The sequence below is a fragment of the Pan paniscus genome, chromosome 12 (assembly GCF_029289425.2).
Source record: "Pan paniscus chromosome 12, NHGRI_mPanPan1-v2.0_pri, whole genome shotgun sequence".
Taxonomy (NCBI): domain Eukaryota; kingdom Metazoa; phylum Chordata; class Mammalia; order Primates; family Hominidae; genus Pan; species Pan paniscus.
In genome coordinates, this window is record NC_073261.2 from 115,815,541 (window position 1) to 115,838,892 (window position 23,352).

General features: G+C 45.0%; 2 protein-coding genes across 8 annotated transcripts in view; one reads left to right on the top strand and one right to left on the bottom strand.

The window, feature by feature from the left end:
* Positions 1–10,454, bottom strand: part of ATP6V1C2 (ATPase H+ transporting V1 subunit C2) — a 91,968-nt gene extending 81,514 nt beyond the window's left edge. The window contains exon 1 of the mRNA XM_034952610.3: positions 9,473–10,454. The gene's annotated coding sequence lies outside the window, so the exon portion shown is untranslated. The remainder of the gene's footprint in view (positions 1–9,472) is intronic.
* A 930-nt stretch (positions 10,455–11,384) lies between these two features.
* NOL10 (nucleolar protein 10) overlaps positions 11,385–23,352 on the top strand; it is a 116,691-nt gene continuing 104,723 nt past the window's right edge. For 5 of the 7 annotated variants that reach the window (XM_034952604.3, XM_055108244.2, XM_003826963.7 and 2 more), the window contains exons 1-3: positions 11,385–11,588; positions 16,757–16,802; positions 19,294–19,392. In XM_034952604.3, coding sequence (XP_034808495.1) covers positions 11,523–11,588; positions 16,757–16,802; positions 19,294–19,392 — 211 coding nt within the window. In that variant the 5' untranslated portion in view covers positions 11,385–11,522. The remainder of the gene's footprint in view (positions 11,589–16,756; positions 16,803–19,293; positions 19,393–23,352) is intronic. The other 2 variants (XM_034952605.2, XM_034952606.2) reach the window with 2 other exon arrangements.

Below are 23,352 nucleotides of genomic sequence, written 5' to 3' on the forward strand. Positions count from 1 at the left end.
TAGAGACCGGGGTTTCCCCATGTTGGCCAGGCTGGTCTCGGACCCCTGACCTTAGGTGATCCACCCCCGTCAGCCTCCCAAAGTGCTGGGATTACAAGCGTGAGCCACCATGCCTGGCCTGACTTTGTTCTTTTTTAAAGTGTTTTGAGAAAAAACACTTTGCATTCCTATATACATTTTAGAATCAGCTTGTCAACTTCTATCAAAAAAAAAGATTACTGAGATTTTGGTTGTGGGATTGTGTTGAATGTATAGATTAATGTGGTGAAAACTGGAATCTTAAATAAGTCTTATCCTGAATTGTTTACTTATTTCCCCTATTCTTCAACTGTCCACCAAAACTTGCTCTTACTGATGTATATTGTGTCTTAGGTAGAGTACCATTATCTACTATCCTGGCTGACTTTATAACTGGGAGGCACTTTTAACTTCGCCCTCTTCCTCAGCCCTAACAACAATCTTTAAGGCTGGCTGAATTTGCCCCCTAAATCTTACTGGATTCATTCGTGACTCTTTGTCCCCATGACTGCTATGCTAATGTAGGCCTTCCTCGTTTCTCACCGGGGTAACTGCAATCACGGCATAACTAGTTTTTCTGCTCTAGGCTGGACCCTGCAAATCTACTTGGCACTCAGCCTCAGAAAGATGGCTCTTGCAAATCTGACCATGCCACTCTGGCTCAAAGCCCATGGGTTCTAAGTTGAAGTCCTGATGGCTTTGACCTGAGATGCAGCGTGCTCATGATCTGGCCCTTTCCCACCCTTCAGTTGCATTTCCTGATATTCCCTGTACTCTGTTCTTTCTGAAAGTCTTGTGACTAAGAAGGGACCCCACAGATGAATAAGGGTCCCTTCTTAGTGTGCCCATAATGCTCTGTACACAGGACCAGCTACACAATTTCAAGAACCTAGTGCCAAATTAAAACATGGGGCCCCTTGTTCAAAAATGGTTAAGAATTTCAAGAGGTGACAGTAGAATGTTAAACCAAGTGTGGGGCCCATCTGAGCAGGGGGACCCTATATGACCATGCCGGGCCTGGGCACATCTCATGCTTGTTATTGTCTCTGTTTCTGTGATACAAACAGGCAGCCCTAGAGCTCTGGAGATCCCAGGCAAATCATCCATGAAGTAAGTTGCTTTCTTCCAAAATCAATGGCTTTGGCTTTTGTTATAATCTGATTAACGTAAATGCTCTTACAAGGTCAAACATTCATAGTTTTACAGTCCAGTTACTCAGTTCTGAAAACTGCAGTTAACTAATGACAATGTGTGAGAACCCCTAAGATCAGGCATCGTGAGTCGTGATTAAACGGATTGCTGTGGTCACAATGTCAGTCAGCAGTTTCATCACAAAGATAGAGGTTGTGATAAGCATTCAGACACAGAAGTTACCTTGGGGTCAATTTGTATTCTGTGTAGTATAATTAGCCTGTGCTTATTCTCAGTAAATATCTGACAATGTTCTTATTCAAAGGATTCTATAAATTAAATGTCCCTCCCCAGAATAGATTGGAAATGCATATTTATTTGTACTTGGTATTACTCATACAATACTTAGGTGTGTGATTAAAGGAGGAAATGTACAGTGAGCTAGCATCCCCTGGTTTTGGCAGGGTATGGGTGTTGACTGTGGCATGGTTTGGGACCCAGGCTCTAGCAAAGGTCTTCATGGGCAAGTCTAAGGGTCTTTTGGTCTGTCCTACTGCCAAGCCACCTGACTTCATTCATCAGTCCCTAGAATGCTTCATCAATGCAGACAAACATCTCAGCCAGCCTTTTATTTCTATTTCTACTTGTTATTTTTTTGAGAAGGAGTCTTGCTCTATCGCCCAGGCTGGAGTGCAGTGGCACAATCTCGGCTCATTGCATCCTCCGCCTCCCAGGTTCAAGCGATTCTCGTGCCTCAGCCTCCCGAGTAGCTGGGACTACAGGCACGTGCCACTACGCCCGGCTAATTTTTTGTATTTTTAGTAGAGACAGGGTTTGACCACGCTGGTCAGGTTGGTCTCAAACTCCTGACCTCAAGTGGTTACACCACTCCAGCCTGTGCAACACAGCAAGACTCCTTCTCAAAAAAATAAAAAATAAAAGTTTTTTAAAAATACAAAAAATGAACAAAATTAGCCAGGCGGGGTGGTGTGTGCCTGTAGTCCCAGCTACTTGGGAGGCTTCAGTGCGAGGATCTCTTGAGCCCGGGAGGTCAAGGCTGCAGTGAGCCGAGATCACACCATTGCACTCCAACCTGGTTGACAGAGTGAGACTCTGTCTCACAAAAAAAAAAAAAAAAAAAAAAAATTCTTAAGACTTTTTAATTGCAAAAAAGAGAAAGTAATTTGTAAATCCGCAAATATCCTAGAGTTCCCATTTACCACCCCCCGCCTCGCACCCAGCACTCTGGTTGTTAACATCATACATAACCCTGGTATATATATCAAAATATGAAATGAACACTGATACAATGCTGTCAACTAAACTGCAGATTTTATTCAGATATAACCAGCTTTTCCACTAATGTCCTCTTTCTATTCCAGCATTGAGTCCAGGACACCACATTGACTAAAGACATAATTCTTTTAAATGTTACTTAAAGATGTACAAATAGAAACCTAGTTACAAAATGTATTATGCTTTTAACTCTTGTATTATTATAAACCAAACCAAAACAAATTTATATTTTCTTTTTTTTTTGAGACAGAGTCTCGCTGTGTCACCCACGCTGGAGTGCAGTGGTGTGATCTTGGCTCACTGCAACCTCCATCTCCCAGGTTCAAGCGATTCTCCTGCCTCAGCCTCCGGAGTAGCTGGGATTACAGGCATGTGACACCATGCCCGGCTAATTTTTTGTATTATTATTATTTTTTTTGTAGAGACAGGGTTTCACCATATTAGCCAGGATGGTCTTGATCTCCTGACCTCGTGATCCGCCCACCTCAGCTTCCCAAAGTGCTGGGATTACAGGCATGAGCCACCGCACCCAGCCCTTTATAAGTTATTTTCAAGCAAAACTTTAAAACTTCAACCTAGTATAATTCAAATTAATTTAGTACGATGATTGATATTGTTTTGATGGAAACCTGCTCTTTGCTAAATGAATGGAGAGCTCTGCTATGGCAAGAGTTCTCTTGCTTCTATCCCTGTGCTATCACGTTCCCTGGGATGATTTAATTCTTCCCACCCCTGACTTCAATTTGGTCAATTGCAAAACCCTTTTTCCCACAGTGAGCCATGACATCATTGACTTTCACTGGGCTCAAACTTGCCTGTATCTTATTACCTCCTACCAGACCCATCTCATCTTTTTTTTTGAGAGGTAGTCTCACTCTGTCACCCAGGCTGGAGTGCAGTGGTGCAATCTCAACTCACTGCAACCTCTGCCTCCTGGGTTCAAGTGATTCTCCCATCTCAGCCTCCCGAGTAGCTGGGACTACAGGCACGTACCACCATGCCCAGCTAATTTTTCTATTTTTAGTAGAGACGGGTTTCACCATGTTAGCCAGGCTGGTCTCGAACTCCTTGCCTCAAGTGATCTGCTTGCCTCGGCCTCCCAAAGTGCTGGGATTACAGGCGTGCGCCACCGTGCCCAGCCCAGAGCCTCTCCTAATCACTGGGTCAAGACAATACAACTAGTGGGACAGGCGCGGTGGCTCACGCCTGTAATCCCAGCACTTGGGGAGGCTGAGGCGGGCAGATCACGAGGTCAGGAGATCGAGACCATCCTGGCTAACACGGTGAAATCCCGTCTCTACTAAAAGTACAAAAAATTAGCTGGAGGCCAGGCTTGGTGGCTCACGCCTGTAATTCCAGCACTTTGGGAGGCCAAGGAGGGCAGATCACAAGGTCAGGAGTTCTAGACCAGCCTGGCCAATATGGTGAAACCCCCGTCTCTACTAAAAATACAAAAATTAGCCGGACGTGGTGGTGCATGCCTATAGTCCCAGCTACTCAGGAGGCTGAGGCAGAAGAATCACTTGAACCCGGGAGATGGAGGTTGCAGTGAGCCGAGATTGCACCACTGCACTCCAGCCTGGGCGACAAGAGCAAGACTCCGTCTTAAAAAAAAAAAAAGAAAGAAAGAAAGAAAAAATAGTAGTGGCACATGGAACCAGTGAACTGTAAACTTAAATGCAAACTTGGCACTGAAATCAACCAGCAGTGCTTCTTAGAAGATGGCCAACCAGAGAATTGGGTGTGCTTATTATCACTGAAGTATTAATAGAAGAAAAACACCTAAAGATTATCTCTCTTTCATTATTTTCTTTTTTGAGACAGTCTCACTGTGTCACCCAGGCTGGAGTGCAGTGGCACGAACTCGAGATCTTGGGTGATTGCAACCTCCACCTCCCAGGCTCAAGCGATCTCCCGCCTCAGCCTCCCGAGTAGCTGGGATTACAGGCACGTGCCACCACATCCAGCTAATTTTTGTATTTTTAGTAGAAATGGGTTTTCGCCATGTTGCCAGGCTGGTTTCCAACTCCTGACCTCAAGTGATCCTCCCACCTCGGCCTTTCAAAGTGTTGGGATTACAGGCATGAGCCACCACACCCAGCCAGTTATTGTATTTATTTATTTTTTTTATTTTTTGAGATGGAGTCTCGTTCTGTTGCCCAAGCTAGGGTGCAGTGGTGGGGTCTCAGCTCACTGAAACCTCTGCCTCTCAAGTTCAAGTGATTCTCCTGTCTCAGCCTCCTGAGTAGCTGGGATTACAGGCCCACGCCGCCACACCCAACTAATTTTTTGTATTTTAGTAGAGACGGGGTTTCACTGTGTTGCCCAGGTTGGTCTCGAACTCCGAGCTCAGGCAATCCACCCGCCTCGGCCTCCCAAAGTGCTAGGATTACTAGTGTGAGCCACCACGCCTGGCGCCAGTTATTTTAAGAATACAAGTGTAGTCTGGGCATGGTGGCTCACGCCTGTAATCCCAGCACTTTGGGAGGCTGAGGCGGGCAGATCACCTGAGGTTGGGAGTTCGAGACCAGCCTGACCAACATGGAGAAACCCCCCCCCCCCCATCTCTACGAAAAATACAAAATTAGCCGGGCATGGTGGCGCATGCCTGTAATCCCAGTTACTTGGGAGGCTGAGGCAGGAGAATCGCTTGAACCTGGGAGGTGGAGGTTACGGTGAGCCCAGATTGAGCCACTGCACTCCAGTCTGGGCAACAAGGGTGAAACTCCATCTCAAAAAAAAAAAAAAAATAGAATACAAGTGTAGGCCGGGTGCGGTGGCTCATGCCTGTGATCCCAGCACTTTGGGAGGCTGAAGCAGGCAGATCACCTGAGATCGGGAGTTTGAGACCAGCCTGACCAACATGGTGAAACCCCGTCTCTACTAAAAACACAAAAATTAGCCAGGTAGTGGTGCACGCCTATAATCCCAGCTACTCAGGAGGCTGAGCAGGAGAATCGCTTGAACCTGGGAGGCAGAGGTTGCAGCGAGCCGAGATGGCACCATTGCACTCCAGCTCTGGGCAACAAAGCGAGACTTCATTTCAAAAAAAAAAAAAAAAAAAAGCCAGGTGTGGTGGCTCATGCCTATAATCCCAGCACTTTGGGAGTCCACAGTGGGTGGATCACAAGGTCAGGAGTTCAAGACCAGCCTGGCCAAGATGGTGAAACCCCCATCTCTACTAAAACTACAAAAATAAGCTGGGCATGGTAGTGGCTGCCTGTAATCCCAGCTACTGAGGAGGCTGAGACAGAGAATTGCTTGAACCAGGGAGGTGGAGGTTGCAGTGAGCCGAGATCTCACCACTGCACTCCAGCCTGGGCGACAGAGGGAGACTCCATCTCAAAAAAAAAAAAAAAAAAAAAAATTGTAAGCCCTAGTTTAAGAAACAAAACAGTGAGATGATACACAATGAGAACTTTGATCTCTAGGGCCTCTTGCAGGGGAAGAAAGATTCAAGAGAGTTACCCAGGTGTCTCAGTCCATTCTCTGTTGTTTACTACAGAATACCTGAAACTGGGTAATTTATAAAGGAAAAGAGTTGATTTGTTACAGCTGTAGAGGCTGTGAAGCCCAGGGTCGAGGCGCCGTATCTGAAGAGGGCCTTCTTGCTGGTGGGGACTCTGCAGTCCCGATGCGGTGCAGGGCATCACATGGTGAAGGAGCTGAGTGTCCCGGCTCAGGTCTCTCTTCCTTTTCTTATAAAGCCACCAGTTCCCCTCCCATGATAACCCATGAATCCATTAACCCATTTATCCATGAATGCAGAGTCCTCATGATCCAATCACCTCTTCTAGGCCCCAGCTCTCAATACAGCCTTGTTGGAGATTAAGTTTCACTGTGAGATTTGGAGGGACATTCAAACCACAGCACTGTGCAGAGGAGGGTGTTAAAAGTAGCCAGAAGAGCAGGAGCAAAGGCAAGAAGAGGGTGAGAGAGGCCTTGTATTTTTCAGGCTGTCAGTAATCCAGGATTTTTGGAGAGGGTAGTGAATGCAGGAGAGAGGCAGCAGCTTCGGCACTGGCTGGAAAAGGAAGGAGGGGCCAGGTGCCTATAAGGCCAGAACCTGCAAAGGTGTTCGAATGTAGTATTTTCTTTTTCCTAGAGAGGGTCTCACTCTGTCACCCAGGCCGGAGTACAGTGGTACAATTATGGCTCACTGCAGCCTTGACCTCCCTAGGCTCAGGTGATCCTTCTACCTCAGCCTCCCAAGTAGCTGGGACTACAGGCGTGTGCCACCACACCTGGCTAATTTTTTGTATTTTTTGTAGAGACAAGGTTTCACCATGTTGCCCAGGCGGGTCACAAACTCCTAAGGTCAAGTGATCACCCACCTCAGCCTCCCAAAGTGCTGGGATTACAGGCATGAGCCACTGTACTCGACCTTCAGGTATGTTCTTTTTGGCTTTAGGAGGATTGAAGAGTTTTTGTAGGAGTGCACCATAATCAGATTTGCCTGTTAGAGAGAATGAGTTTGTCTCTTATGGGAGGCAGACTTGAGGCCGGGAGAACAGGAAAAGGGACTGCAGTGGGCCAGGTAGGAGACAATGAGGTCTGAACTCCTGCGGCAGCAGGAACAGAGAAGGAATCTGATATTGGAAAGAAGGAACCAAATGCTTCGGAGACCCACTGGCCATGGAGGTAAAGAATTATGAGAGGAGCCGGGCATGGTGGCTCACACCTGTAATCCCAGCACTTCGGAAGGCTGAGGTGGGAGGATCACCTGAGGTCAGGGGTTCGAGACCCACCTGGCCAACATGGTGAAACCCTGTCTCTACTAAAAATACAATAATTAGCCTAAAAAATTAGCCAGGCATCACAGGTGGCATGCGCCTGTGATCCCAGCTACTCGGGAGGCTGAGCAGGAGAACCGCTTGAACCCGGGAGGCAGAGGTTGCAGTGAGCTGAGATCCCGCCACTGCACTCCGGCCTGGGCAACAGAGTGAGACACTGTCTCAGAAAAAAAAAAAAAAAAAATTTAGGAGAGCAAGCTTGAATGTTATTTGAAGGTTTCTGGAATGGCAACTAACACCAGAACATTTAAGGTTAGTTGGAATCTGTAACAACTAGTTTTTCTGGAACAGTTTTTAATGTTTTGGTTTTCTAATAACTAGCACTTATGTAGTGTTCTGTGTAAGGCACTGTTCTAAGTGCTTTATATGCACTTTATTTTATTGACTCTAAAAGACCATTACCTATAAGATGCACCATTCCCTCAAGATATGCACGATACACTAGACTCATCCTTTCAGAGATGCTAAAAAAAAATGAATGTCCTGAAATCAGTGATTTATGGCATAAACTCACTTTTTTGTTTGTTTGTTTTTTGAGACAGAGTCTCGCTCTTTTGCCAGGCTGGAGTACAGTGGCGCAAACTTGGCTCACTGCAACCTCCACCTCCTGGGTTCAAGCGATTCTCCTGCCTCAGCCACCTGAGTAACTGGGACTACAGGTGTGTGCCACCATGCCCAGCTAATTTTTGTATTTTTAGTAGAGATGGGGTTTCACCATGTTGGCCAGGATGGTCTCGATCTCGTGACCTCATGATCTGCCCTCCTCGGCTTCCCAATGTGCTGGAATTATAGGCATGAGCCACCATGCCAAGCCTTTTTTTTTTTTTTTTTTTGAGACGGAGTTTCACTCTTCTTGCCCAGGCTGGAGTGCAATGGCACAATCTTGGCTCACTGCAACCTCCGCCTCCCGGGTTTAAGCGATTCCTGTGCCTCAGCCTCCAGATTAGCTGGAACTACAGGTGCCAACCACCACACCTGGCTAATTTTTGTATTTTTAGTACAGACAGGGTTTTGCTATGTTGGCCAGGCTGGTCTAGAACTCCTGGCCTCAAGTGATCTGCCCACCTCAGCCTCCCAAAGTGCTGGGATTACAGGTATGAGCTACTGCGCCTGGTCATGATTAGTTTTTTTTTTTTTTGAGACGGAGTCTTGGTCTATTGCCCAGGCTGGAGTGCAGTGGCACCATCTCTGCTCACCACAACCTCTGCCTCCCGGGTTCAAGCAATTCTCCTGCCTCAGCCTCCTGAGTAGCTGGGACTACAGGTGCGTGCCACCATGCCCAGCTAATTTTTGCATTTTTAGTAGAGACAGGGGTTTCACTATTTTCACCAGGCTGGTCTCGAACTCCCGACCTCATGATCTGCCTGCCTTGGCCTCCCAAAGTGCTGGGATTACAGGCGTGAGCCACCGTGCTCGGCCCATGATTAGGTCTTAAGGGCAGAGCTCTCATGAATGGGATTGGTGCCCTTATAAAATACATGTTGAGTATCCCTAATCTGAAAATCCAAAATCTAAAATGCTCCAAAATCTGAAACTTTCTGAGTGTCAATGTGATGCTCAAAAGGAAATGCTCACTGGAGCATTTCGGACTTGAAATGTTTGGATTAGGGATGCTTAACTGGTAGACCCATCTCTATAAAAACAAAACAGCCAGCTCTGGTGGTGTGCCTGTACTCCCAGCTACTCAGGAGGATAAGGTGGAAGGACAGCTTGAGCTCGAGTTTGAGGCTGCAGTGGGTCATGATCATGCCACTGTATTCCAACCTGGACAACAAAGTGAGATGCCCCCATGGAAAAAACCCACAACCCCAACAGAAAGTAGATTAGTGGTTGTCTAGGGCTTGGGTGGGGGATGGGGCATGGAGTGAATGCTAATTGAGGCTGGGGTTTCTTTTTGTTCTAAAAATGATTGTGGTGATGGTTGCAGAACTCTGAATACACTAGAAGTCATTACATTGTACATTCAATGGGGACATTTTATAGTATGTTAATTATATCTCAATAAAACTGTTAAAAAGGAAATGTTAATGGAATTTGGATACATTTCCACTTATTTGGTATATGGCTTTATTTTCAGTTTTATTTTACAAACACTTACATGGTCTTACTATGTGCCAAGTACTGGGTTCCAAACGCTTTATAAATATGAATGTATTTCATCCTCATTAACTCTGTGAAGTGGATACTACTGTTATGTCCATTTTACACAGGTACAGAGAGGTTAGGTAACTTACCTAAGGTCTTTCAGTTAAAAATGGCAGTCAGGATTTGAATCTTGCCAGTCTGGCTTCAGAGTCTGTGATCTTTATTTATTTTTCAAGAGATAGGGTCTTGCTGTGTTGCCCAAGCTGGAGTACAGTGTTAGTCACAGGCATGATCCCATTACTGGTGAGCATGGGAGTTTTGACTTGCTCCATTTCTGACCTGAGCCGCTTCACACCTCCTTAGGTAACATGGTGGTCCCTGGCTCTTGTGGGGTCACCATATTGATGCCAAACTGAGGACACCCAATGCTCGTTGCGTGCTACAGCCAAGAACTCCTGGGCTCAAGTGATTCTCCTGCTTCAGCTTCACTAGTAGCTAGGACAATAGGCCTGCACCACCAAGCCAAGCCAGAGTCTGTGATCTAACCATTCTATTATGCCACCTTTCCCAAGGATGTTTACAGTTTTTCTTAACTGTAACCAGTGCAGAAAATTAAAAATTTGTGGAGGATCTTAAATTTGAGGACAGAGTTTAGGAATATATCCCTACGTACGTGGCTAAATGTAAATATGTAGCAATGCCTAACAGAGGCCAGGCACTGTTCTGGTACTCTGGGTAGGGGTGGATGGGGTGGATACGGAATATAAGGACAAATGATATAGGGTCCACGAAGAACTCTCAACCTAATTCTGATGCAATGTGGTGTTGGTATTTGAGAGTTTCCAAAATGTTCTGGGTAGGAGAGCAAACCAATAATATTTGGGTTTTAGAAAGTAAGGCATAAAATAATTTGTTCATTAAATCAAAGGAAGTAAGAAGATCACTTGGGAAAGTTATAATCCAAAAATAGTTAAGTATTTGAGTTTCAGCAGGAGGAATGAAAACAGATTACTTTAAGGAAATATTTCATAATTAGAAATATCCAGGTTTAGATACTGAAAGTGAGGGCCAGAGATAGGAATGGGTTGAAGATGACGCCACAGTCTTTTTTTTTTTTTTTTTTTGAGACGGAGTCTCACTCTGTTGCCCAGGCTGGAGTGCAGTGGCACGATCTCAGCTGACGGCAACCTCTGCCTCCCGGGTTCAAGCGATTCCCCCACCTCAGCCTTCAGAGTAGCTGAGATTACAGGCGCGCGCCACCAGGCCCGACTGATTTTTGCATTTTTAGTAGAGACGGGGTTTCACCATCTTGGCTAGGCTGGTCTTGAACTCCTGACCTCAGGTGATCCGCCCGCCTCGGCCTCCCAAAGTGTTAGGATTACAGGCTTGAGCCACCTCACCCGGCCTACAGTACTTCTAACGTAACATCGCAGAAACATTGGAGGAGAGAAGAGAATACACTTCCACTCGGAATTCGCACCCTGGTCGCCTTCATTCGCTGGGTTCACTCGCTGAACTGCCTCGCCCCCGCCCGGGAGGACGACATCTCGGCCTGGGCAAAGACTCGAAAGCCTCCTCCTGCCGCTCGGGATGCTAACAGCAAGGAGAGCTGTGTCTAGTCTTTTTTTTTTTTTTTTTTTTTTTTGAGAGTGAGTCTCGCTCTGTCTCCCAGGCTGGAGTGCAGCGGCGCGATCTCAGCTCACTGCAACCTCCGCCTCCCAGGTTCAAGCAATTCTCCTGCCTCAGCCTCCCGTGTAGCTGGGACTACAGGTGCCGGCCACCACGCAAGGCTAATTTTTTGGTACTTTTAGTAGAGACGGGGTTTCACTATATTGGTCAGGCTGGTCTCGAACTCCCGACCTCAGGTGATCCGCCCGCCTCAGCCTCCCAAAGTGCTGGGATTACAGGCGTGAGCCACCGCGCCCGGCTTGTGTCTAGTCTTGCCCGTAGCCGCGTCGCCGACAGCCGCGCCGGGTTGTCAGAGCCTCACTAGTTTTTCTCCCGGCCGCCGCTCTTCCCGGATTCAGCCACCTTCCCTCTTCCGGGAACTTGCCCGCGTGTTCCGGCTCCAGGAAGTGCGTCATCAGTCGGCGCCAGCGGCCGCACGCCGCGGAGCAGGTGCTCGGAGGTCCCGGGATTACGGTGCTCGAGCACGCTGGTGGGAAAGGACCCGGGACTTGAACAGTGTTGTGCGGCGCCATGCAGGTCTCCAGCCTCAATGAGGTGAAGATTTACAGCCTCAGCTGCGGCAAGTCCCTTCCTGAGGTGAGTCATTTCCCGGCCCCCTCACTCTCGAGCTCTTGGGGGTCGTCCTCCTCGTGGGGCAGCCGCCCCTCTCCTCGGCCCTAGCCTCTGTTTTAGCTGGACGCTGGTCACCCCCCGACTCGGGGAGGCCCAGAGGCGGCTGACAATTTCCGGGGGAGGTGTCGGCATTGGGAGACAAGGACACTGACGTCATCGCGCCAGAAACTGGACCAAGGGATAATCAGGGTCAGTGAGCTTTGCTGGAAATTTGTAAAGTTCTCTGTTCCAGAGAACGCATCCATTTGGGCTTCTTTGGGTGTTCACAGTCCCTGCCGTACACTGAGGAGGAAAACGTGGCAGATTGGTTGACACATCTCTCCCCCATATGGCCATCAGCTGTTTGTGGAGTCCCTATCATTTGCCAGGTCTTAGGGATACAACAGTGAACAAGGGAGATACAGACTTCGCATCTGCAGAATTTATGGTGTAGAGGACAGTATTTTCGAGACTTGTTGAACTTAACCTGATTCCTAGTCTTAAAGTTGGAGAGGGCTTGGACAAGTCGGTAATTCTTTTCCAATCTTCTCGTGTTTAATAATGCAGCTGAGATTTAATAATGCGTTTAATATGCAGCTGAGATCCAGCAAGGGGAAGGGTGACTTGTCCAGCATGACACACTTAGGCTCTGAAACTTGTCTTTTGTTTCTTATACGTGATGATCCAGCCTCTGTCCAAGCACTACCACTGCGCACTACCTTTTGTGGAAGCTCATTTCCATTTTGAGACTCTGCTCTTGTTAGAAAGTGGTTTTCAAATATGTCACCTTATAGCATGCCACTGTTGGCCTGAGTCCTGCCCTTGGAAAACAGAATAAATATAGCTCTCCTTCCATGCGTCTGCTTCTACAAAAATTTGGAGCCAGTGCTTAGGTTTTTCCTTTCTTCCTAAAATTCTGGTTTAAATAATTCCCTGTCTTCCAGTTGTTCTTCACACCCCGTGAGCTTTCTCATTTTGTTGATTCATTCTCCACATGTATTGAGAAGTTACTGTGTGCAAGCAACTCTGTTTTAAGTATTGGGATATATGGTGGACATTTCAGATAAGGTTCCCTGTTGGGGAAAAGGGAAATAAACAAGTGAGCAAATAAGGCAATTTAAGGTAGTCAAAAAGTACTTTTCGTGATGAATGATTAGAAGAGAGCTGTTTTGGATAAAGTATTGAGAGAAAGTGTTTTGGATAAAACCTTCGGGGAAGGCCTCTCTAGAAGAGGTGACATATGAGCAGAAACTTGAATGATGAAGAGGAGCCAGTCGTGTGAAGATGTGGGGAAGAGTTTTCAGTGCTGAGAACAGAAAGTGCAAAAGTCCCCACATGGGAATGCACTGGACATGTAGGAGGACGGAAGAGGCACAGGTGTGATTGCAGTATGCTGAGTGAGGGGGCGAGAGCAGGGTGGATGAGGCTGGAGAGGTAGGCCTGGTAGGAAAGGTAGGAAGTTCAAGTTTTATTCTTAGTGCTGCTGGAAGTCACTGTTGTGTGGGCTGCTGTGCGACAAATGCCTAGCTGGGGAGGGTTCAAGTCGGGATGAATTAGGTAGTCCAGGTGAGCGACTTTGGTGGCTTGGGCTTGCCTGGTAACAAAGAAGATGCTAAGACACAGTGAGATTCAGGACATATTTTGTAGATAGGGCTAATGGAACTTGCTAATGGATTGGACTGTTGGTAGAGGGAAGTTGAGGTGACAAAAAGGAAGGAATCAGAGAACTCTTCAGTTTTGAGTCTGAACAAGTGGGTGCACGGTGGTGCTGCTAACTGACATGGAGAAGAATCAAGAAGGAACACATTGAAAGGTGGAGAGGAGGAACGTAGTGAGCAAAAAGAATCAAGATTTTTTTTTCTGAGATCGCGTGCAATGGCCTGATGTTGGCTCACTGCAGCCTCTCGGGGTTCAAGCGATTCTCCTGCCTCAGCCTCCCCAGTAGCTGGGACTACAGGCACACGCCACCATGCCAGCTAATTTTTGTATTTTTAGTAGAGACGGAGTTTCACTATGTTGACCGGTATGGTCTCGATCTGACCTTGTGATCCACCCACCTCGGCCTCCCAAAGTGCTGGGATTACAGGCATGAGCCACTGCACCCGGCCCAAGGTTTTTATTTTCAATAGTGAACATTTGAAGTTCTAATACATACCAAATGGAGACGTTGAGTAGTTAGCAGTTGCATGGATACTAGGATGGAGATTGCAGGTGAAGTTACTGTCGTTGTTTGGGACTAGGTGAGATCAAATTGTGAGAGAAAGAACAGAGAAGATAACTAGGCTGAGGCCCTGAGGCAGTCTTAGCATTTGTCATCCAAGAAGAGGAGGGGAACCCAGCAAAGAAGAAAGAGTAGTAGGCACTGATGGAAGGGGAGACTGGGAAATGTGTAGTTTTGTAGAAGTAAGTGTTTCAAGGAGGAGGTGGTGGTCACCTGTGTCAGCTGCTACTGAGAGCTTCAGTAAGATGAAGGCAGAAAAGCGACCATCGACTTTGGCATGATGCAGAGCGCCCCTGACCTTAGCAAGGAGCTCCAGTGGAGTGGTGGGGAGGGTAGCTTGAGCTGAGTGGATTTGGAAACCCCTGCTTGTCCTGGTTAATATTTTCTGGTTATTTCTTTGAGGTGTGGTGCCTAAACTACACGTGGAACCCCAGTTGTTGTCTGATCTGCAAATATTGCTTCTCTCCTTCTGGGCTTTACCTTTTTATTAATGTAGAGAAGCCTCTACGTTTACTCCCCTGGTGATCCGATGCAGTCTCCTGGCTTTAAGCACATCTGCATATCGATAACTATCACATTGATGTTTCTAGCCCTTACCTCTGCTCTGAACTGGACTTGTGTATCCAGCTGTTTCTTGACATCCCCGCTTGGATGTCTGATAGGCATCTCAGACTTAACTTGTCCAAAGTAGAACACCAGCTTTCCCCCCACATTTCCCCCTCCTCCAACCTAGTGGTCTTCCCTCCCTCAGTCAGTGGCAACTCCATCCCGCAAGCTGTTGATGCCAAAAACACTGGAGGCTTTTTGTTGTTTCTTTGCTCTCATACAATCCACTAGAAAATGCTGTTGGTTCTGTCTTCAGTATAGATCCAGAATCCAGTCACCTCCATTACTGTCACTGATTCAAGACACTGTCACCCCTGACTATGCAATTGCAGTTATTGCAGTTGACTTCTAAGCAGTTTCTCAGTTTCCACCCTCTACCCCTTTATTCCACAGTCTGTTACCAGTAAGCTGCCAGGGTGATCCTCTACTCAGAACTGTCCAGTGGCTCCTGCTCTCTTGGGGGTGAAAAGCAGAGTCCTTTGAGTGACTTTTAAGGTCCTACTTGATGTTGTGCCTTCCTGCCCTCCTCTCTGAGCTCAGCGGTCACTGTTCTCCACCTTACACTGGCCTCACAAGTCTCCTCACTGCTCGAGACCAGGCACACTCCTGCCGTAGGACCTTGGCACAGGTCCTGCCTGCCTGCTTTTTTCCCAGATGTTCTCCAGGCTTTGCCTCCTCATGCCTTTCAGGTCGTTGCTCAAGAGGACCTTAACCTTATTTAAAATTATAATTCTCCACCAACACTTCGTCTCCTTTTCTTGCTTTATTTTTTCCATGGCATACATAACCATCTGACATTCTAATTGTTTTACTTCCTTATTTGTTGGTGTTCCCTCACTTGAAAGAAAGCTTCATGAAAGGAGGGGTTTTTAGATTTTTAATTTTTTTTTGAAACGGGTTTACTCTGTTGCCCAGGCTGGAGTGCAGTGGCACAATCATGGCTCACCTCAGCCTTGACTTCCCTGGGCTCAACGATTCTTGCACCTCAGCCTACTGAGTAGCTGGGACTACAGGTGTGTACCAACATGCCCAGCTTCTTTTTTTTTTTTTGTAGAGACAGTGATCCCACTTTATTGCCAGGCTGGTCTCGAACTCCTGGGCTCAAGTGATCCCCTTGCCTCAGTGCTGGGATTATAGATATGAACCACTGCACTTGGCCAAGAGGGCTTTTTTTTTCCTCCTGTTTTATTTACTACTGCTATACCTAATTACTGGCATTTAGTTGTACTAAATAAATATTTGTTTAATGTATTGATGAATAAAGTTAATTTTCATTTTCAGCCCCATCACACTTTTGACTTGGGGCTATGATTTTTATTCACACAATTTGACCTACAGTCTCCCATTCTGGAGTTAATCAGCTTTTGTTGTATTTTTAATGCCGTTAAATTTATTTTCATTAGTTTTCCAGTGGTTAAGCCTGTTTTTTTCTTTTTTTTGGGGGGGGGGGGCACGGAGTCTCTCAGTCACCAGGCCGGAGTGTAGTGGCAAGATCTCAGCTCCCTGCAACCTCCGCCTCCCGGGTTCAAGTGATTCCCCTTCCTCAGCCTCCCAAGTAGCTGGGATTACAGGTGCCCACCACCACACCTGGCTAATTTTTTGTATTTTGGTAGAGACGGGGTTTCACCATGTTGGCCAGGCTGGTCTCAATCGGCCTCCCAAAATGCTGGGATTGTAGGCATGAGCCACCATGCCTGGCCAAGTATCAGCTATTTGGTCAGTTATTTATCTGGTTTTATTCCTTGTAAAAAATATATTTCTATAAGAAACATTCTCCTATAAATGTTTTACTTTTTAAATTCTCACTTAAATAGATTAACTTGTTCCATATATTTAGTTATAACCCATAATATTTGAGGCTTTCTGCTTTCCTTTAGATTGCTTAGATGGGTTAGTTTTTCTCTGTGTAAAAGATTGTAGTTCAAAAAATTTCTTATCTGGCCGGGCCTGGTGGCCCATGTCAGTAGACCTAGCATTTTGGAAGGCAAAGGTGAGAGTATTGTTTGAGCCCAGGAGTTTGAGCCTTCGGTGAGCTACAGTCACATTGCATCATTGTACTATAGACTGGGCAAGCATGAGACCCTGTCTCTAAAAAAGTAAAAATAAAAGAAATTATCTAATGTATGTAAGTATACACAAGAAAAAAAATCCAGGAGATATTTAATACGTTACGAGTAGAGTTAGGATTAGAGAATATTTTTTGCTTCCTATGTTATATATTCCTATGAAGTTTGAATTTTTAAATATAAGCATGTATTGATTTTGCAAGCCGAAAAACAATTTAGCTAAATTTGTTTTAAAATAAACTCTCTTCATTTACTTTAAGTGGCTTTCTGATAGGAAGAAGAGAGCGCTACAGAAGAAAGATGTAGGTGAGTATTGTTTTTTCCCACTTCAGCTGCGTTAGTGATCCATGTTCTAATGCTTTTACTCATTTGCTGTTATATATAAGTGAGGATTTATAAGAATGCAGTAACATGTAGTGGAAAATGAATGCTCTTGTCCCTTTCCTTTTTTTTCCTTTGACATGGGGTCTCACTGTGTTGCCCAGACTGGTCTCTAACTCCTGGGCTTGATTAGACCTCCCACCTTGGCCTCCCAAAGTTTTGGGATTACAGGCATGAGCCACTGCACCCAGCTCTTCTCCTTTTTTTTTTTTTTGAGACGGAGTTTCACTCTTATTGCCCAGGCTGGAGTGCAATGGTGTGACCTCGGCTCACTGCAACCTCTACCTCCTGGATTCAAGCAGTTCTCCTGCCTCAGCCTCCTGAGTAGCTGGGATTACAAGCCACCACGCCCGGCTAATTTTTTTTGTATTTTTAGTAGAGATGGGGTTTCTCCATGTTGGTCAGGCTGGTCTCGAACTTGCGTCCTCAGGTGATCCACCTGCCTTGGCCTCCCAAAGTGCTGGGATTACAGGTGTGAGCCACCGCGTCCGGCCGCCTTTCTCCTTCTTAAGAAACTTTTTGTTGTGGTTGGTATGTTCCTGGTGGGTATGGGATTTGATTTTACCTTATTAACTAATAAGTTAGCCTGTTACCGTTTCATGGATAACAATAGTAGACGCAAGACTCCTGGGCTAGAAATGCAGATGTTATTACTCACAGCACAGTAGATAGCATGAACATCAGCATATTTGTGCCAGTTCCCCTCTTGGGTCTCCTGGGGACACTTAGCACAGTCCAGGTGGATGCTTGGCACACAGTGGATTTGTGTTGTGGCCGAGCAACACAGCTTGGGAAGTCCACTGCTTTTCTGGCAAGCAGTAAGGAAACCTGTGTTTTGTCCAGAAGGGACAGGTTACCTGTCTATCAAGGTTCTCAGCACTGTAAACAACCCGGAGAAATGGCTCAGGTAAGAGTGGCTGGGGTCTTGCAATCTCGCCATACCCAGTAAGCATGCAGGTCCAAGGAGGACTGTCTCTCCTAACAGGTCCCTAATTGCTTTGCTCTCTTGTGTATCAAAATCTTATCGTGTAAATTAAATCCATTTATCAGTGTTTGAGATACAGAGACAATGAGCATTTTTTGAAGAAAGGAATTTTACATGTAGGGTTTATGAATGAACAATTAAAGGTGATTGCAGAAGATGTTGGTTCTTTTAAATTTACGGCAGCAAGAAATTGTAAGAAAAATTTCTAACAAATAATTTTGGTGCACAAGTTTTCATTATATTTTCTTCATTATAGCTTGTCACATATGAAAGAAAATTTATTTTCCCATATATTTTGTTTAACTTAGTCTTTAAAAACCTAAGGTATCAAAGGGGTTTCCTCTTGTCTGCAGATAATTGGTGCCAACAGAGGTATAAGTCAGCTTCGTAGAAGTTTCTTATATAAACTTAAGAGGTTGGGTCAGGCACAGTGGCTTATGCCTGTAATCCCAGCACTTTGGGAGGCCCAGGCGGGCAGATCATGAGGTCAGGAGTTCAAGACCAGCCTGGCCAACGTAGTGAAACCCCGTCTCTACTAAAAATACAAAAATTAGCCAGGCATGGTGGCACGTGCCTGTAGCCCCAGCTACTTGGGAAGCTGAGGCAGGAGAATTGCTTGAACCTGGGAGGTGGAGGTTGCAGTGAGCCAAGATCGTGCCACTGCACTCCAGCTTGGACAACAGGTGAGACTTGTCTCAAAAAAAAAGAGTTTGGAAAGTTTGGGGGCTTAAACCTGTTACTTAGGAGAAAAAAAAGTTAGATTTTTGTCTTTGCCATGATTGAGTAGTAATAGTGGTTTAGTGGCCCGGTGCGGTGGCTCACTCCTGCAATCCCAGAAGTTTGGGAGGCTGAAGTGTGAGGATTGCTTGGCCCTAGAAGTTTGAGACCAGCCTGGGCAATGTGGCGAAACCCCATCTCTACAAAAAATACAAAAATACCTGGGTGCAGTGGCATGCTCCTGTAGTCCTAGCTATTTGGGGGGCTGAGGTGTGAGGATTGCTTCAGCCCGGGAGGTTGAGGCTGCAGTGAGCCATGATCGTGCCACTGCACTCCAGTCTGGGTGACAGAGTGAGACCCTGTCTCAAAAAAAAAAAAAAAAAAAAAGTGGTTTAATGTTTATGCTCTTCCTCCTATAACACTGGATGTTTGATACACTGTTGTGGAAAATTTTTTTTCAATTAATGATGCTACTTTTTTTATTCTTGAAAAGTAAAAATGAAATACTTAGCTTAGAAAAACAATGTATGAGCTAAGGAAAAAACCTCTGCTGTTTAATGGTTGGGCTGCGCTGGTGACCTTTCCCAAGGCCAGGAAGCATTTGGGATGAATTTCACCTGTTTATAGTTGTGGTGACTGCTTGGTACCCATTTGTCTTCTTATGATAGAGAATAAGCACATGTTAGTTAAACTAGTTTTTTTCTCTCTTTTTAGATGTCCGTAGGAGAATTGAACTTATTCAGGACTTTGAAATGCCTACTGTGTGTACCACTATTAAGGTGTCAAAAGATGGACAGTACATTTTAGCAACTGGTAAGCATCTTTTTGGTTATGATTTTCATGCATTTTGTACCAGGAAATGCTGCAATGGGAAAGGTCTTTTATTTTTTTTAACCCTAATATTTTATTATAAAAAATTTCAAACACACAGAAATATTGAAAAAATTGTATAGTAAACACCCATTTAACTACTACCTAAATTCTGCAATAAATAGTTTACTCTGCAGTATTTGATTTATCCCATGCATCTGTCTCTTTGTTCATGTATCAGTCCATGTTTCTTTGATGCATTTCAGTGTAAGTTGAAGATACCAGTATACTTCACCCCGAAACACTTCAGCAAGTATATCATTAGCTGGAGTTCAATATTTATCAGTATTTACTTATGGCTTTTTTCAAGGTAAAAAAATTTATATTGGTGAAATGCACAGATCCTAAGTTTACCATTTGGTTAGTTTTGACAAATGCACACGCTTGTGTAACTCAAAGCTCTATCAAGATACAGAACATTTTTTTCCTGCAGAAAATTTCTCCCACCCATGCAGAGACAACCATTGCTGATTTTTTTTCAGTATAGACAAGTTTAGCCTGTTTCAGAACTTAATATAAATGTAGTCATACACTGTATATTCTTTGTCTGTGAGACTTATTTCATGTAGGATTTTGTATTTGAGGTTCATACATGTTGTTATATGTGTCAATAGCTTCTTTTTTTTATTACCGAAAGATATTTCATTCTATGACTAAGCCACAGTTTATTTACCCATTTTCCATGTGGTGAACAGCTAGGCTGTTTTCATTCAGTTTTTTGGCTGTTACTAATAAAGCACTATGAACAATCGTATAGAAGTCTGTTTTGTGGGTATAAGCTTTCATGTCTTTGGTGAATACCTAGGAGTGGAATTTTTGAGTCCTAGGTAGGTGTATGTTTAGTGTTCTGGGAAACTTCTAAGTCGTTCCCCAAAGTGATCCTATCATGTGCACTCCTACTAACAATGAATGAGAGTTTTAGGAAAGGTCACTTATAACATGATTTTCTGTATAATGTACTAATTTTTAAAAATATCTCTAAGATTTTACATTAACAGTATTTATCGTTATCAAAAAATCATGAAATGTAGAGAACTTTTAGTGTGTTGGAGTGTTGAACAGTATCACCCAACCTTTAGTGGTTGTGATTTTGGCGCGTACGTCCTGTATATTGTCCAAACATTTTTTGCTGATAGGAGTATTCCTTTTCCAACCACTTTCTTTTTGGTAATACCTTTTATACATACACAGGCCAGTCTCTTTTGCTTTGTGTTAATGATTATCTCAGTACTAACTAACACTATCTACATCTCTTAGCCTTCAGTTTTATGTTCAGAAACTGGTAAAAAGAATTGAGGAAATCTAAGATACATGGACACCCTTACTGAAGACTAGAAGAAACTCAAATTTTCTTCATTTTGTAGATCCAGAGATATTAAGTGACTTGTCTAGGCTCACAGATCTAGTACTTTAGAAAGCTAGGATATAGATTTGTTAAATGACACTTTCTTTTATGAACTCGTCCTCTATTCCCATGCAAAATTAATGGTTCTTCTTCTCCTTCTCTCCCTCTCCCTGTTCTCCCTCTCCCTCTTCTCCCTCTTCTCCCTCTTCTCCCTCTTCTCCCTCTTCTCCCTCTTCTCCTTTTTTAACAGAGTCTCACTCTGTCACCCAGTCTGGAGTGCAGTGGCATGATTTTGGCTCACTGCAACCTCCGCCTCCCGGGTTCAAGCGATTCTCCTGTGTCAGTCTCCTGAGTAGCTGGGACTACAGGTGCTCGCCACCACACCCGACTAATGTCGGTATTTTTTTAGTAGAGACAGGGTTTCACCACGTTGGCCGGGCTGGTCTCGAACTCCTTGCCTCAAGTGATCCGCCCAACTCGCCCTTCCAAAGTGCTGGGATTATAGGTGTGAGCCACTGCGCCTGGCCTAATGGCTTTCCTTCTTACTCAGAATGCCTCGGTTTTATTTTATCTTAAAAATATTTAATAAATAATATGTGGGCTGGGCGGGGTGGCTCACACCTGTAGTCCCAGCACTTTGGGAGGCTGAGGCAGGCAGATCGCATGAGGCCAGGAGTTCGAGACCAGCCTGCCCAACATGGTGAAATCCTGTCCCTATAAAAAATAAATTAGCTGGGCATGGTGGCGTGGACCTGTAATTCCAGCTACTTGGAGGCTGAGGCATGAGAATCGCTTGAACCCAGGTGGCGGAGGTTGCAGTAAGCCAGGATCGCGCCACTGCGCTCCACCCTGGGCAACAGAGCGAGACTCTGTCTCAAAGAAAGAGAGAAAGAGAGAGAGAAAGAGAGGAAAGAGAGAGGAAAGAAAAAGGAAAGAAAGGAAGAAAGAATGTGAAACATGGTAGTGAGACTGAGGAACTGAATTTTTTTATTTTTATTTTTTTTTTGAGACAGGGTTTCACTCATTGTAACCTTGAACTTATGGGCTCAAGCCATCCTCCTTCCTCAGCTTCCTTAGTGGCTAGAAATACAGGTGCTCGCCACTGTGCCTTGCTAATTAAATTTTTTTTTTTTTTTTTTTTTTTTTTTTTTTGAGGCAGAGTTTCACTCTTGTTGTCCAGGTTGGAATGCAGTGGTGCCATCTTGGCTTACCGCCACCTCTGCCTCCTGGGTTCAAGTGATTCTCCTGCCACAGCCTCCTGAGTAGCTGGGATTACAGGCATGCACCACCACGCCCGGCTAATTTTGTATTTTTAGTAGAGATGGGGTTTCTTCATGTTGGTCAGGCTGGTCTTGAACTCCCAACCTCAGGTGATCCGCCCACCTCAGCTTCCCAAAGTGCTGGGATTACAGATGTAAGCCACCGCACCCGGCCAAAAAAAATATTTTTTAAATGGAGATGGGGTCTCAGTATTTTGCCCACATTGGTCTCAAACTCCTGGACTCAAGCAGTCGTCCGCCTGTCTCTCAAAGTGCTGGGATTATAAGCATGAGCCACGGCACCCAGCTGGAATCTTAAATTTAATTTGATTTTAATTAATTTTAACTTAGCCTCACATTGCTAGTGGCTGCCATATTGGACAGCACAATTGTAGAGTCCAGAGTCCTGGTTTGACTTTCCTAGAGGCCTTTTTCTGGTATTGGTAGGGGAAATGGAGTTGGAGTGTCACTTGCTTCTCCATTTAATTTGGTAGAGGTTTTTCTTTCAATCTCGGTATCTATCCCTACTTCTTTCTCAGATTCCCTTTGGTGTTCTAGGCCTTGTGGCTAAAAACAAGTTGAATAAGATTGGCCCTAAAGACCTTTCATTCTGGTTGGGGAAATAGATTATCTAAGGGAATGAACCCAGGGGATGTGCAAAGTATTGATTTGTTACGGAAGTGACCGGCCTCTTGATTCCTTTTGGAAGCATTGGGTTTATGATCATGCCAGATTCAAACCTATCCTTAGTGGTTGTGTTAATTTTTTCTGTTACTTGGGGATGAAAGATAAGAAATAGAGGATCTACTTTTATTAATGTTTATATTTTTTTTTACCACTTTTTTCCCCTAGTGGCCAAAGTAATACTTGTAAGCCTTTTAAACAACATAGCAATAAAAAACAGCAGGGTACACAGTAGCTCATGCCTATAATCCCTGCACTTTGGGAGGCTGAGGCAGGAGGATTAATTGAGGCCAGGAGTTCAAGACCAGCTTGAGCAACACAGCAAGATCCTGTCCCTACAAAAAATAAAAAAAAATTAGCTGAAAGTGGTGGTGTGCACCTGTAGTGTCAGCTACTCACGAGGCAGAGGCAGGAGGATTGCCTGAGCCTAGCAGTTTGAGGTTACAGTGAGCTATGATTGCACCACTGTGCTCCAACCTGGGCAACAGCGAGACCCTGTCTCTAAAAAAAATTAAAGCCCCAAAAACAAACGACAGTGGAATAAAGGTCCTGGCTATATTAAAAGTTTTATGTATAGCCTTTCAAATTATGTGTGTGTGCGCACAAAAAATTGTG